Source organism: Oncorhynchus masou, chromosome 31 (assembly GCF_036934945.1).
Source record: "Oncorhynchus masou masou isolate Uvic2021 chromosome 31, UVic_Omas_1.1, whole genome shotgun sequence".
In the NCBI taxonomy this organism is placed as follows: Eukaryota; Metazoa; Chordata; class Actinopteri; order Salmoniformes; family Salmonidae; genus Oncorhynchus; species Oncorhynchus masou.
Window position 1 is genome coordinate 81,040,792 of NC_088242.1, and position 14,986 is coordinate 81,055,777.

At 41.7% G+C, this 14,986-nt stretch overlaps 1 protein-coding gene across 1 annotated transcript in view; it reads right to left on the bottom strand.

Moving 5' to 3' along the window:
• Positions 1-14,648, bottom strand: part of LOC135524539 (protein kinase C-binding protein NELL2a-like) — a 104,513-nt gene extending 89,865 nt beyond the window's left edge. Inside the window, exons 1-3 of the mRNA XM_064952158.1 lie at positions 14,305-14,648; positions 13,871-13,999; positions 1,314-1,464 (exon numbers count right to left, since the gene is read on the bottom strand). Coding sequence (XP_064808230.1) covers positions 1,314-1,464; positions 13,871-13,999; positions 14,305-14,353 — 329 coding nt within the window. The 5' untranslated portion in view covers positions 14,354-14,648. The remainder of the gene's footprint in view (positions 1-1,313; positions 1,465-13,870; positions 14,000-14,304) is intronic.
• Between the last annotated feature and the right edge of the window lie 338 nt (positions 14,649-14,986).

Genomic DNA, 14,986 nt, shown 5'->3' on the forward strand with positions numbered 1-14,986 from the left:
TATGCCGATTGCATGGCTGTGTGCTCGATATTATACACCTGTCACTGTCAGTAACGGCTGTGGCTGAAGGAGCCGAATCCACCAATTTGAAGGGGTGTCCACATACTTTCAGCCATGTAGTGCATGTGCACACTACCCAATTCAACCACAACATCACTAACAGAGGTAAAAAGGCAGTAAAACTGAGGACAGACCACACCCATAACTCTACAGATAGCTGAACATTTCCTGTTCATTCTCTGAATCAGAATCCTTCCAGTAAAGTGGATTGTGCACCGTACTCACCCCATGGTAAATTATAAATGCTTCACCCTGTTTCAGAGAATCATGACACATTCCTCTGTAGATCTGCAAACCCTTTCAAGATCCAATCACTTGAAGTGCAAGCTTAATGCTACACAACGGCTGTCAAGGACAGCTTCAGCGAGACAACACTAATGCATATGTGTAATGTGAGTGAGAGGAGTAAACTCATTGGTACATTGGTATTCCAGGAAACCCCTGCCTTCCTTCTGTCTAGTCCGTTGAGATTCCCCATGTGAAGTAGCGACACTAATGGAAAGAGCTGACAGAGTTGCCAATACAGATTCATCAGCTCTGGCTTTAAAGACTTCTACTCACTTCAAAGCATTATTCAAAAGAAAAACAGCCATTTAGAAGAACTGTAGCGGTGGAGTGGATTTATCTACAAACCAAATCTAATGAGTTATTGTCCTCCAGCCATGCACAATATACCAGCTGCACAAATCCAGTAACACTGTCTGCCGAGATCCCCCAACAACCCATTTCTAAACCAAATGAAACAATGGTTCTGTAGAGTGAACACACATCCTGCACACAGTCTGGCTCAGCTAATCAGAGCTGGGGAAAGTCATTAACGTCGCTATGAGGTCTTTACTCTGCGCTGACTTTAATATACACAGTTCAATCAACACATTATGTGGCATCCTGACTGGAAAACAGATCAGCATACTAGCTAACTAACTGTTCACAATCACCACGGTTTTGTGTATAGTTTGGTGATGTACTAGGAATAAAGGGTTGGTGTAATTTGCTTTTTCTGTACAGCATTGTTTAGTCTGTTTTGTCATCTGATTCCTGCAGCACTAACAGATGTACAAAAATACTGTATGTACCCTCAACACATTTTACGCACAGATGACAATCCCATTTTTTTATGGACTTCACTGCAAAGGTGAGCCATTCATTCTCTGACGAGTATGTTTTATGTGGACTCTGGCATTGTGGTCAGTGGGTATTGTGAGGACTCTAGCATTGTATTCAGTACGTATTTGTAATGGCTCTGGCCATACCTCTGTTCAGAGTGGTGGATGGATAGGATGACCCCAGAGTTGAAGTGCTCCTGTTTCAGGGTGACCACAACAGTGAACTCCCTCCGGCCCCTCAGCTTCTGGAGCATCCGCTCAGACACATCCCCAGGAGCCTTCACCTCCCTGGACGAACCTGGGGAAAGGATGGTTGGCAGTTTGGTCATTAAAAAGGCAATATTGTAGTAGCACTTGAGCATTCAAATGCCTACGTAAATAATGCTAATGTATTTCATTTGCATGTGTTTTTATTCATTACAGGTTATCATTGTGGCAAAATACAAAGGATATTCATGATTGTTCAACCATAGTGCCATATTAGAAATTAAGGATGATTTCAACCAGTATAATGTGTTTAGATTAATAACAGGGAGATCAGTGTTACACTGTGGCTCTGGATAAGAGTGTCTGCTAAATTACTAAAATGTAAATGTGTCTCAACTGAAGCCAAACAGAGCCAAAACAGACAAACAAACCCCCGTTAGCGTGATTCACAAATGCCTCAGTTGTTGGTACAGACAGTTAAAATAAGTATTTCAACACAGCTTGAAACTATCCAAATTTCAGCAGAACACATTTGGCTGTTATAGAGAATACAAACAAAAGACGTCAGCTCCTATGAAGCTGAACAATCTCCGACAAGCAGCTTCAGAGCTGCACCTTTTGAGCTCAGCTTGAAGAAGAAAGAAAATGGAAGGAAGAAATAATAATAATAATAAGAAAGATTGAAGAAGAAGAAAAAATAAGGAATAAGTGCGGTGGAAATTCAGATCTCTGTGTTGCCTGGCTAGTCTGTAGCTCCTGTTCTGCAGCTAGTCTTCTGTAGCTAGTCTTTTGTTCTCCAGTCCCACTAGTGTGCCACCTTCTCCCCCTAACTCCACCCAGACATCTATGCTACTTTAATGGAAGCATCAATAAATGATGATGTTTCTCAGAAGCAAATCACAAAGGGTTCACTCCCAGCCAGGGGATGCATGCATGATGCCATGGCACACTTTAGAGCTACAGGAAGCTAAGCTAGCATCGCTGCCTCTCTTGTCGTCAGCGCATAAACATTTTACTTCCAGCTGGTGGGAGTAGCCAATTAACACAATGTAATATGAAAATGCTAAAAAGGCCATGATGAAGCCTGGCACTGTGCAGGATGAGCACACAGAGTAGAGACATGTGCAATGCATGTGACTGGAGAGAAGCACGTTATACAGTCTTCAGAGAAGGAGTGTAGTGTGTGCTGCTAGCATTAGCATCTGTCTGATCCTGGCTAGGCTACTCCATGGGGAGGCCATGTTTTGAGTCATTTCTGTCAGAACAAAAAGGTTGTCTGGTTTTTAGGTCAACTAGACAGATACAGTGCTTGAGTACATCCTCAACAGAGCTACTATCATTAAAGTGTTATTGGCTGAGGTGGGTCAGATGGTGTGATGACATGTACCAGAGTAGTCTGCTAAAGCAATAACCTGCACTGCAAAAAGGGAAATATAAGCAAGCCTAAATATCTTATATTGTGATAATTCACTTAGTGTCTATAACCATGCTAAATTACCTAACGTCATTGGTAGATACCTGTGCTTATTTTACACCCCCCCCCATTTTTGCCAATGAGATTAGATAATTTTAGTTTGGTGAGGATTTATTTTAAAAAGTGAATTATCACTCAAAATATATTTAGGCTTGTCTAGATTCACTTTTAGCAGTTATGATGGTAGCAACAGAAAGCCTCTGAATGAATAATTAAATATAAGTGACCACTTTTCATAATAAATGTAGGACATTGGTGGAAATGATTAATGCTTTGAAGTGTCTTAGTAGACCGCCTCATTAAATCACAATTACAGATCAAATAGACTGACCCATAAAGGGTTTGGTGCATTTTTTCCCTTTGGAAAAATTATACAATTGCAGTCAGATCCCGTGGAATTTTCTACAACAGAAATACAATAAGCCATTTGTCAGACTTGAAACAAAACTAAACTCAAGCAAAAGACTTCATCCCAAATATGGTAGAGTGCAGTGCTGGTCAGTCATGTGCCAGACCTAAGCATGGCGAGTGTGACTGGGAAAGGAAAGGGGAGGACCACAGTGATACCTCAATCCCAGACACAATGGTTAGGGGGCAGTTTGGGCCGAGGGACCTTGGGACTAAGCCCCAACACAGGGCTCCACAGAAAGTCATCAGCCTTTGATCTGTTAGTAGCTTCTCTTCTCCAAGACACAGCCTGCCTCCCCACGGTGGATGGGGAGACGCCCAAGTGGGAGGAGGGGCAGGGTGGGGCTCACCGGAACCCTTTCTAGGACTGCATGATAAGCACGGCTGTCCTTGGAGAAGCCTGCATTTAAAGCACAGAGATAGGACCCCTGCATCAGTGCTGCTCACTCATGGCATAAGCTTACCACCAGACAGTAGTACCCTACCAGTAAACCTCCCAAAAACCCTCCACATAAAAAAGGAGTGGATGAGACTCTGCTCTGATAAGAGCCCCCCCCCCACCAAATCAATACCAATTAATTCACATCGGCATACCTTATCTCATATCGGCAGCGCTTTCAATGTTTCATTAAAACTAATGCACACAGATAATTATTGAAAAAAACAAAGATTTACATTTTCAGGAATCAAGAAATGCATTGACAGAGTGAGAAGTCTAAAGTCTCAGAGAGTGTTCCTGGGAAGCACAGCCTTGTGTTTGCCTTTTCGGCACACTAATCTTATCTGCAGGATCCAGTATAAACAGCTTTAAATGGTTTCATACCAGGCGATAGTCTCCATCATAGGGATTGACTCTAATCTGTCACTGAGTAATAATACCTTATTTTGTCGGTCTGAACTCTTAAGTCCGTGCACAGCGGTGAATGCTTCCCTACCATTGCAAAATAAATACTGCCAATCTAATCAATGGTTCATATGTTTAGTATTTAGATCAGGTGCCTTTAAAAGCTCCCTTTGAAAAGCTGCCCTACAGTACATTAACCTAACTATCACAATCCTTTCTGCTCCCATATCGTCCTGTCTTTTCAGAGTGACTTCTTTACTGTATACTGTACAGGGAATAACTTAGTTTATTGAGATGTAAACAGCCTCTCAAGGACGATATGAATTCACTGGGAAACATTTCAATTCATTTTGGCCCTGGTTTCAAATTATGAAGATGCCTGACTTTACCCATAACAAAGCAACAACAGCAAGTAAAAGATGACAGCGGTGTTCTGATCGAAATAACACTGGTCAGGTTTATAACACTCCTCTCCAACATTTCATGCCATCTCTCTCAAAATGCAACTGTGTGTAACCCAGGTCAAAACAATGGGTGAAATATGTATGTAAATGTGAACAAACAACCCAATTAGATTATCACCCAATCAGAAGTGCGCAAATCCTTTAGGTCTCACCTTTGACAGTTCAATCGTTGCAATGTCGAGCAAGCCATGAAGAGGAAGCGTCATTTATAGCACATTCTCTCCTATGCTCTAAAGCAAAAATAATGAGTAAAACATGGATATATTTTCAGAAAAACGCTGATAATTGATGCTCTATTCATTGCAACATCTTGAAGTGGTTGAATGTATTTGTGGACCATTTACTTGATGAGTTTTATTTTCATTAATGAAGCTATTGATTTAGCGCCACGTAAGCGGGCCAAAACTAACTTTTCTATATGTTAGTGAATGTAAATGGTGTTACTTATGCTAATTGCTAAGCAAACTTTTGTAGCAGTAATAATAATATTCCAAAGTGAACAATATATCAAACGGATGCATTTGGTGTCAGTTATATATTGTAGAAAAGTCAACTTATTGGTACTTTGTTCAAAGTTATTTGTTAGTTGAGTGACACATTGAAATGTACATATCACTAGCTAATGCAGGCAGTCAGATGCCATTTCACGGTAACTTTTGAGATGCACATGTTGTGTAATCATAGAGAAGACATTTTAATAGCAGTATATTCTATTTGTACATTTATTTATTTATTATTATTGTGGAAAACTAGATCCAAAGATTAAGGCAGAGACTATTTAATTGGATAATAGAAAACATCTTTAATGCATATGAGCAGCTGCAAGGTAGATCAGTCTCTGATCGCAGTCAGGGAAGGAAATCGAAGAGTAAATCAAATCTAATTTTATTGCTCACATACACATTTTTAGCAGATGTTATTGCGGGTGTAGCGAAATGCTTGCGTCCCGAGCTCCAGCAGTAGTATCTAACAATTCGAAACAATATACACAAATCTAAAAGTAAAAGAATGGAATTAAGAAATATATAAATATTAGGTTGAACAATGTCGGAGTAGCATTGACTAAAATACAGTAGAATAGAATACATATATACAGTTGAAGTCGGAAGTTTACATACACCTTAGCCAAATACATAAAAACTCAGTTTTTCACAATTCCTGACATTTAATCCTAGTAAAAATTCCCTGTCTTAGGTCAGTTAGGATCACCACTTTATTTTAAGAATTTGAAATGTCAGAATAATAGTAGAGAGAATTATTTATTTCAGTTTTTATTACTTTCATCACATTCCCAGTGGTTCAGAAGTTTACATACACTCAATTAGTATTTGGTAGCATTGCCTTTAAATTGTTTAACTTGGGTCAAACATTTTGGGTAGCCTTCCACAAGCTTCCCACAATAAGTTGGGTGAATTTTGGCCCATTCCTCCCGACAGAGCTGGTGGAACTGAGTCAGGTTTGTAGGCCTCCTTGCTTGCAAAAGCTTTTTCAGTTCTGCCCACAAATTTTCTATGGGATTGAGGTCAGGGCTTTATGATGGCCACTCCAATACCTTGACTTTGTTGTCCTTAAGCTATTTTGCCACAACTTTGGAAATATGCTTGGGTTCATTGTCCATTTGGAAGAACCATTTGTGACCAAGCTTTAACTTCCTGACTGATGTCTTGAGATGTTGCTCCAATATATCCACAATTTTCTTTCCTTATGATACCATCTATTTTGTGAAGTGCACCAGTCCCTCCTGCAGCAAAGCACCCCCACAACATGATGCTGCCACCCCCATGCTTCACGGTTGGGATGATGTTCGTTGGCTTGCAAGCCTCGCCCTTTCTCCTCCAAGCATAAATGGTCAATATGGCCAAACAGTTCTACTTTTGTTTAATCAGACCAGAGGACATTTCTCCAAAAAGTACGATCTTTGTCCCCATGTGCAGTTGCAAACCGTAGTCAGTTTTTTATGGCAGTTTTGGAGCAATGGCTTCTTCCTTGCTGAGCAGCCTTTCAGGTTATGTCGAATATAGGACTCGTTTTACTGTGGATATAGATACTTTTATACCCGTTTCCTCCAGCATCTTCACAAGGTCCTTTGCTGTTGTTCTGGGATTGATTTGCACTTCTCGCACCAAAGTACTTTCATCTCTAGGGGACAGAACGCGTCCCCTTCCTGAGCGGTATGACGGCTGCATGGTCCCATGGTGTTTATACTTGCGTACTATTGTTTGTACAGATGAACGTGGTACCTTCAGGCATTTGGAAATTGCTCCCAGGGATGACCCAGGCTTGTGGAGGTCTACACCAATTGTTTTCTGAGGTCTTGGCTGAATTCTTTTGATTTTCCCATGAAGCAAAGAGGTACTGAGTTTGAAGGTAGGCATTTAGCCCATTCTAAAATTCATACTTTTACTTTGAAGGCAAACCACAAATTCCACTATTGTGCCTAATCCTTATTGTGGCTAGCTTCACAACACAAAACCCAGTAGGGTCGAGCCTCACTAGCCAGATGAAGCTAGCAGTCTGCTTATAATGTTAGCTTTGGGCAATAGGGTTAAGTAGCTGGCTAGCTATTTATTTTCATCAACTGAAATTCAATTTCAATAGGCGAATAACAAGTGGCAACCTAGCTTATACTTACTCACAAGGATTCCTAAATCATTGCTAAGAATAATGAAAATGACTGCAGTTTCTACTGGTTATTGTTTTCAGGCTGGTTGTATTGGTGCTAGCTAGGTACCAAGCTAAAGCTAGCTACCCCAGAAGTTGCAGTCGAACAAATTACACTTTATCACCAATGCGGTATGGGGCGAAGCCCCCTTTTGGAGCCAAGTACAGTTTATTAATCCATAGTATGCATGAGTGGACGTTTTGGCCTGCTTATTCAACACGCAGGTCAGGTTTTTTGATGCCGTTTGAGTCTTCTTGGATGGCGAGCCTACCCAGAGAGAACGACATCTTCCATTGCATGCAAAGAAAGAAGACATCTGAAGAAATCTTTTCAAGAGGACCTTTTCTTGAAGTACACTATTCTGCACAGCTCTACTGTGTTTGTCTCATTTGAACTTCTCTCATCAACTAACTGTCGGCCCCACAGGACTGCTGGTGACTGGATGTTTTGTTTTGTTTGTCGCCCAATTCTCTGTAAACCCTTGACACTGTTGTGTGAAAATCACAGGAAGGCAGCTGTTTCCAAGATACCGGATCATACCACAGTCATACCACGGATCATACCACATTCATATTCACTTAAGTCACTCGTTGAGCACATTCTAAAATTCAATTGAACAGTCACTGATCACCCCATGTTATGTCGTAAGACTGAAATACTGTATCTGTATTTGAATATAATTTTCTGAATTGAACTGTACTGGTGATACTTGATACTATAGAAGGGAGAACGTGATTTTACCTGAGGTATTGAAATAGATTATTTAACCCAGGGAATTTGTTTATTATGAAATGCTATTATTGTGAGCTGCATAAATATTCTTGGCACAGAATGACCAAGTGGGACCAGTCAGTCCAAACATAAACAAAATCCTAAACGGCCATATTAGAGAATAAATAATATATCACAAATTAGAGCTCTGCATGGGCATTAATTTTTAGCCCGACCTCTACCCATGCCTGCGACATTCAGGCCCTACCCTACCCAGGCCCGATTCCTTCTGCCAAGTTTAAAGTCCAGGCCTGCCTGAAATCAGAAATAACTTCCTCAGTTATTAAATACAAATCGTGGCTAGAAGGGATCCAGCTTTTGTAAAATGATTGTCAAAAGTTAATTTGTTTAGCCAATAACAACCCTCAGCCTTTTCTTAACCTAATTCACGTAACCTGCTACGAAAAGTCAAATCTGAAGGTAATTTGACAAAAGCTGTATTTCTTCTAGCCATGACCGTAAATCTATTAGCCGCTCCTCTCTGTTGGTCACTGGCTCCCTGTGCACAGGAGGCTCGCTCTGCATGCATTCTGCTCATGGCGGCTCTGAGTCTGTGAGTAACCATAGCAACAGCTCCGCTTGGGCCTCTCTGCTCAATGACGAGACAGAGCAGTGAGCTGTTAACTACTTTTCATCACTCTAAACCCAGACAAAACTCAAGGAACATTATTATTTTCTGTGAAATAATCTCTCCTGTCTTATATTTGACGAGGTTGAAGCATTTCTGACAGCATGTTTTGATCTTAGTAAGATATGACTGTACTGGCTCAGCTTCAAAATGTTAGTGATCAATTTAATGATGCCCGAGCCCTACCTATATTCTAGTTATTGATGGAAGAAAACAGGCCCTACCCAATGTATAATGTTGGGGCCCATCAGGCTCGGCTAGCAGAGCTCTACCACAGGTAGACGATAAAAATATTCATGACTCACTCAATATTGCGTAACACTGCCAGTTAGAAAATGACATAGCATTTTTTCAAAACACTGCTTTAAACATCGGTACTGAGGCTGAGACATCTGCGTGGGAGGGTTGGGCTTGAGAACCTCTCTCTAGGGGGATTACATTAATAATAAACTCAACAGCAACTCGAAACCCTCACGTAGCCCCCTTTTGGCTAGCCTACACCCTGAATATTCCAATACCAGCTCCAGCTCCGGCTGGCTCAGGAAATCTGCATTCGGAGGATGGTCTCTGCCTCCACTGTGTGTCCGCTCTACTGGAACAAATACTAAACCAAGCCAAGGGCACCTCCAGGACTGCTGGGGCAGCACTCTCTCCTAAATTCTCTGATCGACTCAGCCACTGGCTGTCTGACATTCAGAGTCTTTGAGCTGGTGTCAGCCACTAGTCCTAAATCTATGGTGGCGGCAGGTCGCCTGCTGGTTAGAGCGTTGGGATAGTAACCGAAAGGTTGCTAGATTGAATCACTGAGCTGACAAGGTAAAAATCTGTTGTTCTGCCTCTGAACAAGGCAGTTTGCCCACTGTTCCTAGGCAATCATTGTAAATAAGAATTTGCTCTTAACTGACTTTCCTAGTTAACCTTTTATTTAAGTGTAAACACTCTATTTATGGTGGCCTGGAGATGACACAAATATCACTCAACCACCATAAGCAATTCTGGAATAAAGGATTTGGTTGGACTAAGAGGGCTAACACCTGGATTCCAAGTTACTGTTACAAGTCCTACCACAGAATCAGTCAGAAAGGAATGCAGTGTTTTTGCCAGAATAGCTTTGTTAGCTGGCATTGGTGGCTATAGCCCCAGAGGTTAGCCCATTAGTTGCCTCCTATTTGGTTGACACACACACAGGGAGCGCAGCTGTATAACAAATGAGTCTCTTCCATCCCTCTACCTTCCAGGGCAGTTGCAGTTAGGAGCATAACCACCACCAGATACACAGAAACACTTCACCGGCAGTGCTGCTCAGTGCTCAAACACTCAACAAGAACGAATGCCTTTCTGACACTGGTGATGACATAAAATCAGCACGTGGGTCTCTGGGCTCACATGCATGCAGCTGTGTAGATAGGATACTGCTCATTGGCTGCTTGCTGTCGTGACCATGGTAGGCTCCTCTCCCAGGATCAGTTAGGACAGAGTCTGATCCTAGTTCAGTGCTCTGGTTGTGGCCGTCTGTTTCATATGTAGCACAGGGACATTCCTTCCTCCAGCTTTATCATATCAGTCCGAGGCCTACCTCTGTATATCTACAGTACTGCCACTCACTGTACGGCTGACAGGTAATTTCAAAGGCAATCTGCAGCAGGTGAGAAGTTCTAAAATGTAATCCCCACCTTCCCAGCTCTCTCACAAACACACACACACATAGTTCATACAAGCCAGTGCACAGAAACGTATCCTTCTTCTCCCCCCTCCTAGAGATGCCATCAATCCCCATGGGCAATCAGGCACCCAGCTAGCAACAAACGTTCACACAACTTTAAGAATTAAACAACTTTAGAGAACGTTCTCTTAAGAGTCTCATTAGGTCATTACCTAATGTTTTCATAGGAATGTTCCAGTGACATGCAAGGACCGTTTCCAAGAGACCATTCCCTTAATGTCAAACATAACTTACCCGGAATTGGTTACCATGTTCTCAGAATATTCAATATTAATGTTCTAGACACGGTTCATGGGAATGTTGCAAGAACATTCCTGTGTATCAGTGTTCAGGATGTTGCCTGATGGTCGCCAAAGATGTTTGTTTCATCATTACACATCACCCCTTGTTACTGTTGCCAAGCCCATCAAGGCTGATTGGTGAACAACCGCTCTTTATTTGTTGGCGAGTTTAGATACACTCAAACAATGCTTTTAACAGTGTTTTCAACTTACATTTGACATCAATTATTATATTGTGCATCTTCATTAATACAATTATTATTATTAAAAATATCCAGCCCTGGGATTTGAACTCTCACCCTTTAGGTTCACCGCAGTTTGATCATCCTGCTAACCCACCATGTCTGTATCAGTTAATGAACAGTTTCTCATCATAACCCTGTTTAAATATTACTCCTGAATCACTATGATCAATAAAATCTGTTTTCCTGTGTACTTTTAACAGAGCTGAGATTTACTTCAAAGTTAATTTGCCCTATTGCTTATATCTACCCAGTTTCATATCTACACAAGTGTCTAGGGAGAAGGAGTTAGGGTTGGCTTCAGGACAGGACCTAACTATTTTGGCCCAATAAGCACATACTGTACACTCTAGGGACATCCCTTATTGGGAGAGTGGCTAAGGTGTTCTTCATTGGTGCTGGTGGCCTGGGTTTGAGACCCACATGGGGAGTCACACTACTCTCACTTTCTAAGCAATATATGTTAATGTCATTATTTGGTAACATATACAACACCCATAAAATAAAATCAGTTTATCATTAAAAGAAGTGAATCATGTAAGATTACCCCTTGAGCACAAATGACATTTCCACTACCTCTCATAATTTATGAGTATTTATTAATTATATATAGCTGAGCATCTCTCTGTCATCTTCTTGAAACACACTTTGAAGTAAATCTCAGCTCTGTTTAAAAATATACACAATAACAACTATTTCATTGTTCATAGGGAATCAGGAGTAACAATAAAACAGGGTAAAATGCCCCACCAACACTAAAATAGCTGAAATAAGAAAATCAAATCAATGAGAAATAGTCAGATTAACTGATAACTGACAGACATGGTGGCGTAGCAGAAAGATTGGAATGCTGTGAACCAAGAGGTACTGAGTTCAAATCCCAATTGAGGACATGCTGAAAAATAATTACTTTAAATGAACATGAGCAATGTAATTATGTATGTCAACAGAACACACTGTTAAAAGCACCATGTGTGTCCCTAACATTGCCAACTGACAAAGAGCTGTGAATAGATCAGAGGTAAATTAATCAGGTCCTTGACGTGCTCGGCAACAGTAACAATGTGTAATGAAAAAAGATTTTGGGGAGAATGTTTCTTTGGGACCATCAGGTGACGTTCTGACAACTGATACACAGAAATGTTCTTGCAACATTCCCTTGAAATGTGTCTAGACCATTCATATCTTATGTTCTGAGAACATGGCAACTGTGGTCTGTGTATGTTTGCTGGGATGTTGATGGAATATTCTCCTAACCCCCAGAAAACTGAACACAGGAATGTTCTTGCACAGTTCCCATGAAACGTGTCTAGAACATTAATTTCTTATATTCTGAGAACATGGCAACCACGTTCTGGGTAATTTCTGTTTGACATTTAAGGAATGTTCTCCTGACTCAGACAGCTCCCCTCGCTCTCGACAGCCTGCTCAGTGACTACACTACACAGAGGCCCAGTGACTACACTACACAGAGGCCCAGTGACTACACTACACAGAGGCTCAGTGACTACACTACACAGAGGCCCAGTGACTACACTACACAGAGGCCCAGTGACTACACTACACAGAGGCTCAGTGACTACACTACACAGAGGCCCAGTGACTACACTACACAGAGGCCCAGTGACTACACTACACAGAGGCCCAGTGACTACACTACACAGAGGCCCAGTGACTACACTACACAGAGGCCCAGTGACTACACTACACAGAGGCCAGCAGGTTTGACTGCCGCTCCGCTCCTCGCCTCCACCCAGCATGACTTACTTAACAGAGACATCCTAAATGAAATAAGGGGTAACGCTGAAGAATGTATGGGGATGTCTGAGTCATGATTCCATTGTGTGACATTAATGGCAAACTGAAGGAGAGAGAGGGCGGGTGGAACCCCGCCTAGGTGGAATGCATAAGCGTTGGAGTAGAGGACGGGACATCATGTCCCCCTATCTTCAAAGAGGAAGAGGGGCTCCAGCTGCACTATACATACAGTAACTGTGCTGGCGTCGCTACAGAGGAGTATGTGTGAGGATAGGCAGGAGAAGATACCAGGTACACGTAGAACAATTTGGAAATGAGTTATTCCTATAACAATGTTATTTACTTTTATATAGAATGATGTGCTATAAGATGGCAAATGTTCCTTTTGATGCCATAACTCATTATTTTGTATACATCGATCTGGAGGCTTACTGCTTCAGGTGCCAATTTGTCCAGGTTGAAATTCTTCTCCAGAGAATTTATCCATGGAAACACTATGTATCATGTAGTGATATTCTGAGAGGTGCTTGTCCAAGGGCAGAGCAATAGAATGTACAACTAGAGCATAGAATTACATTTTACTAGACTCTCTCATCCAGAGCAATTTACAGTAGTGAGTGCATACATTTTCATACAGGTCCTCTGTTGGAATCGCCAACAACAGGTTCAGGCTAGACAACCCATAGACCTCAGACCTAGGATGGCCATTAAAGGTCCAGTCTGGCTGGGGCCTGGAGAGTGGCTCATTCAACATCAACCACACTCCATACATCGCCATGAGCCTGGGGTTTTGTTTGCTGACTTCTCATTATGCCCAATCGTTCCATAATTCTTTGCATGTCTGTGTCCCCCTCTCTCTTATGGGAACACTGTTATTTGCTTTGGGCAGGTGGCATCCCAGGGCAGAGAGAAAATGACAACACTAGGATAAGTATGTCAAAATAAAATGGTTATGCAAACAAACAGGTTATATTGTGGACAATATGTATAAATGGAATGTTTTCCTTTTATGTGAGAGCTTCCAAAAGCATCAACACCCATTCACCATGCATGACAGTCAATCTAATATTACATGGAAAGAAACACGTTTTTTCCATTGCCATGAGTTTTTGAACTCATAATGCCTGCTGTTTTGTTGTCTCATTCTGACGAGGAAAAAACTGCAACTAACCATTCTTGCCCTCTCGCCTTCAACATACCACATAGCAAAGCCTATTAGGTTTCTTTATGGGAGCGTCTTACCTTGAAAGTGGAACGCCCGAGACTCGCTGTGGAAGCCCTGGACTTGAGTAACTCCATCAAAACCCTCTCCAAGCGTCAATTCATCGAAAACATTGATGCATAGAGCAGGATCAACCCCGAAACCTAAAACTTAAGTGACAGAAACAAACACAGTACGCATGGACACAATTCATTGCATCAATTCGGTGACCTGTTTCTGAACGGCTATAAGGTGCTAGGTAGATGCGCATCAAAGTGTACAGAATTCCAGCTGATATTTAAACCGGCAATTTGGAAAAATACGTGAAAATTGATAGGATAAACACTAATCTACAGGACAATAACAATGCCGTTTTATGAAAGCCTATACCATACTTTATTGTAAAATGGGTGTCTCAAGTCATTTACATTTGTATCTACAATACATTATGATCAATGGCAAATGTGTGTCCTACCTGAGGTGACGCAGAATAAACCGAGGAAAATAAATAGTTTTAATCCCATTGTGAATAAAAAATTAACAGTAGTCCATCTTTTGATCACTTCCAAGAGTCAATCCTGCTCAATCGGTTTACATGCGAACGATGTCACACCAGCGCAGTGTTACAAATCCCACACTTGTGAAAACCGCATCAGATTCAGAACTTGGACGCCAGAGATATTATTCCATTCAGTACAAACTCCGTTACAGGTCTGTTACACAGGCATCGGTCCGTCGGTAACACACAAGTGGGTAGGCAATAGTCTAGAGGTTGTAACAAAACAAGTTTTACCAGTCCCCGAGACGCTCTGTTCAGCAGTATGCACGAGCGCGTCGGAGGAGAGCGAGGGTACCCGCTTCAAGGTGGGAAGGAAAGGCGAATAGAGCCAATGAAATAGGACCAATAAGCCACCTTGTGGTCTTCTGCTGAAAATGCCTTGAACTGGCCTTAATCCAAAACGCGCATTAAGGTGTACAAAACATTAGGAGCACCTTCCTAATATCCAGTTGCATCCCATTTTGCCCTCAGAACAGCCTCAATTCGTTGGGCATGGACTCTAAGGTGATGAAAGCCTTCCACAGGAATGCTGGCCCATGTTGACTTCAATGCTTCCCACAGTTCCCACACTCAAACCAGTGTGCATGGCACCTACAGT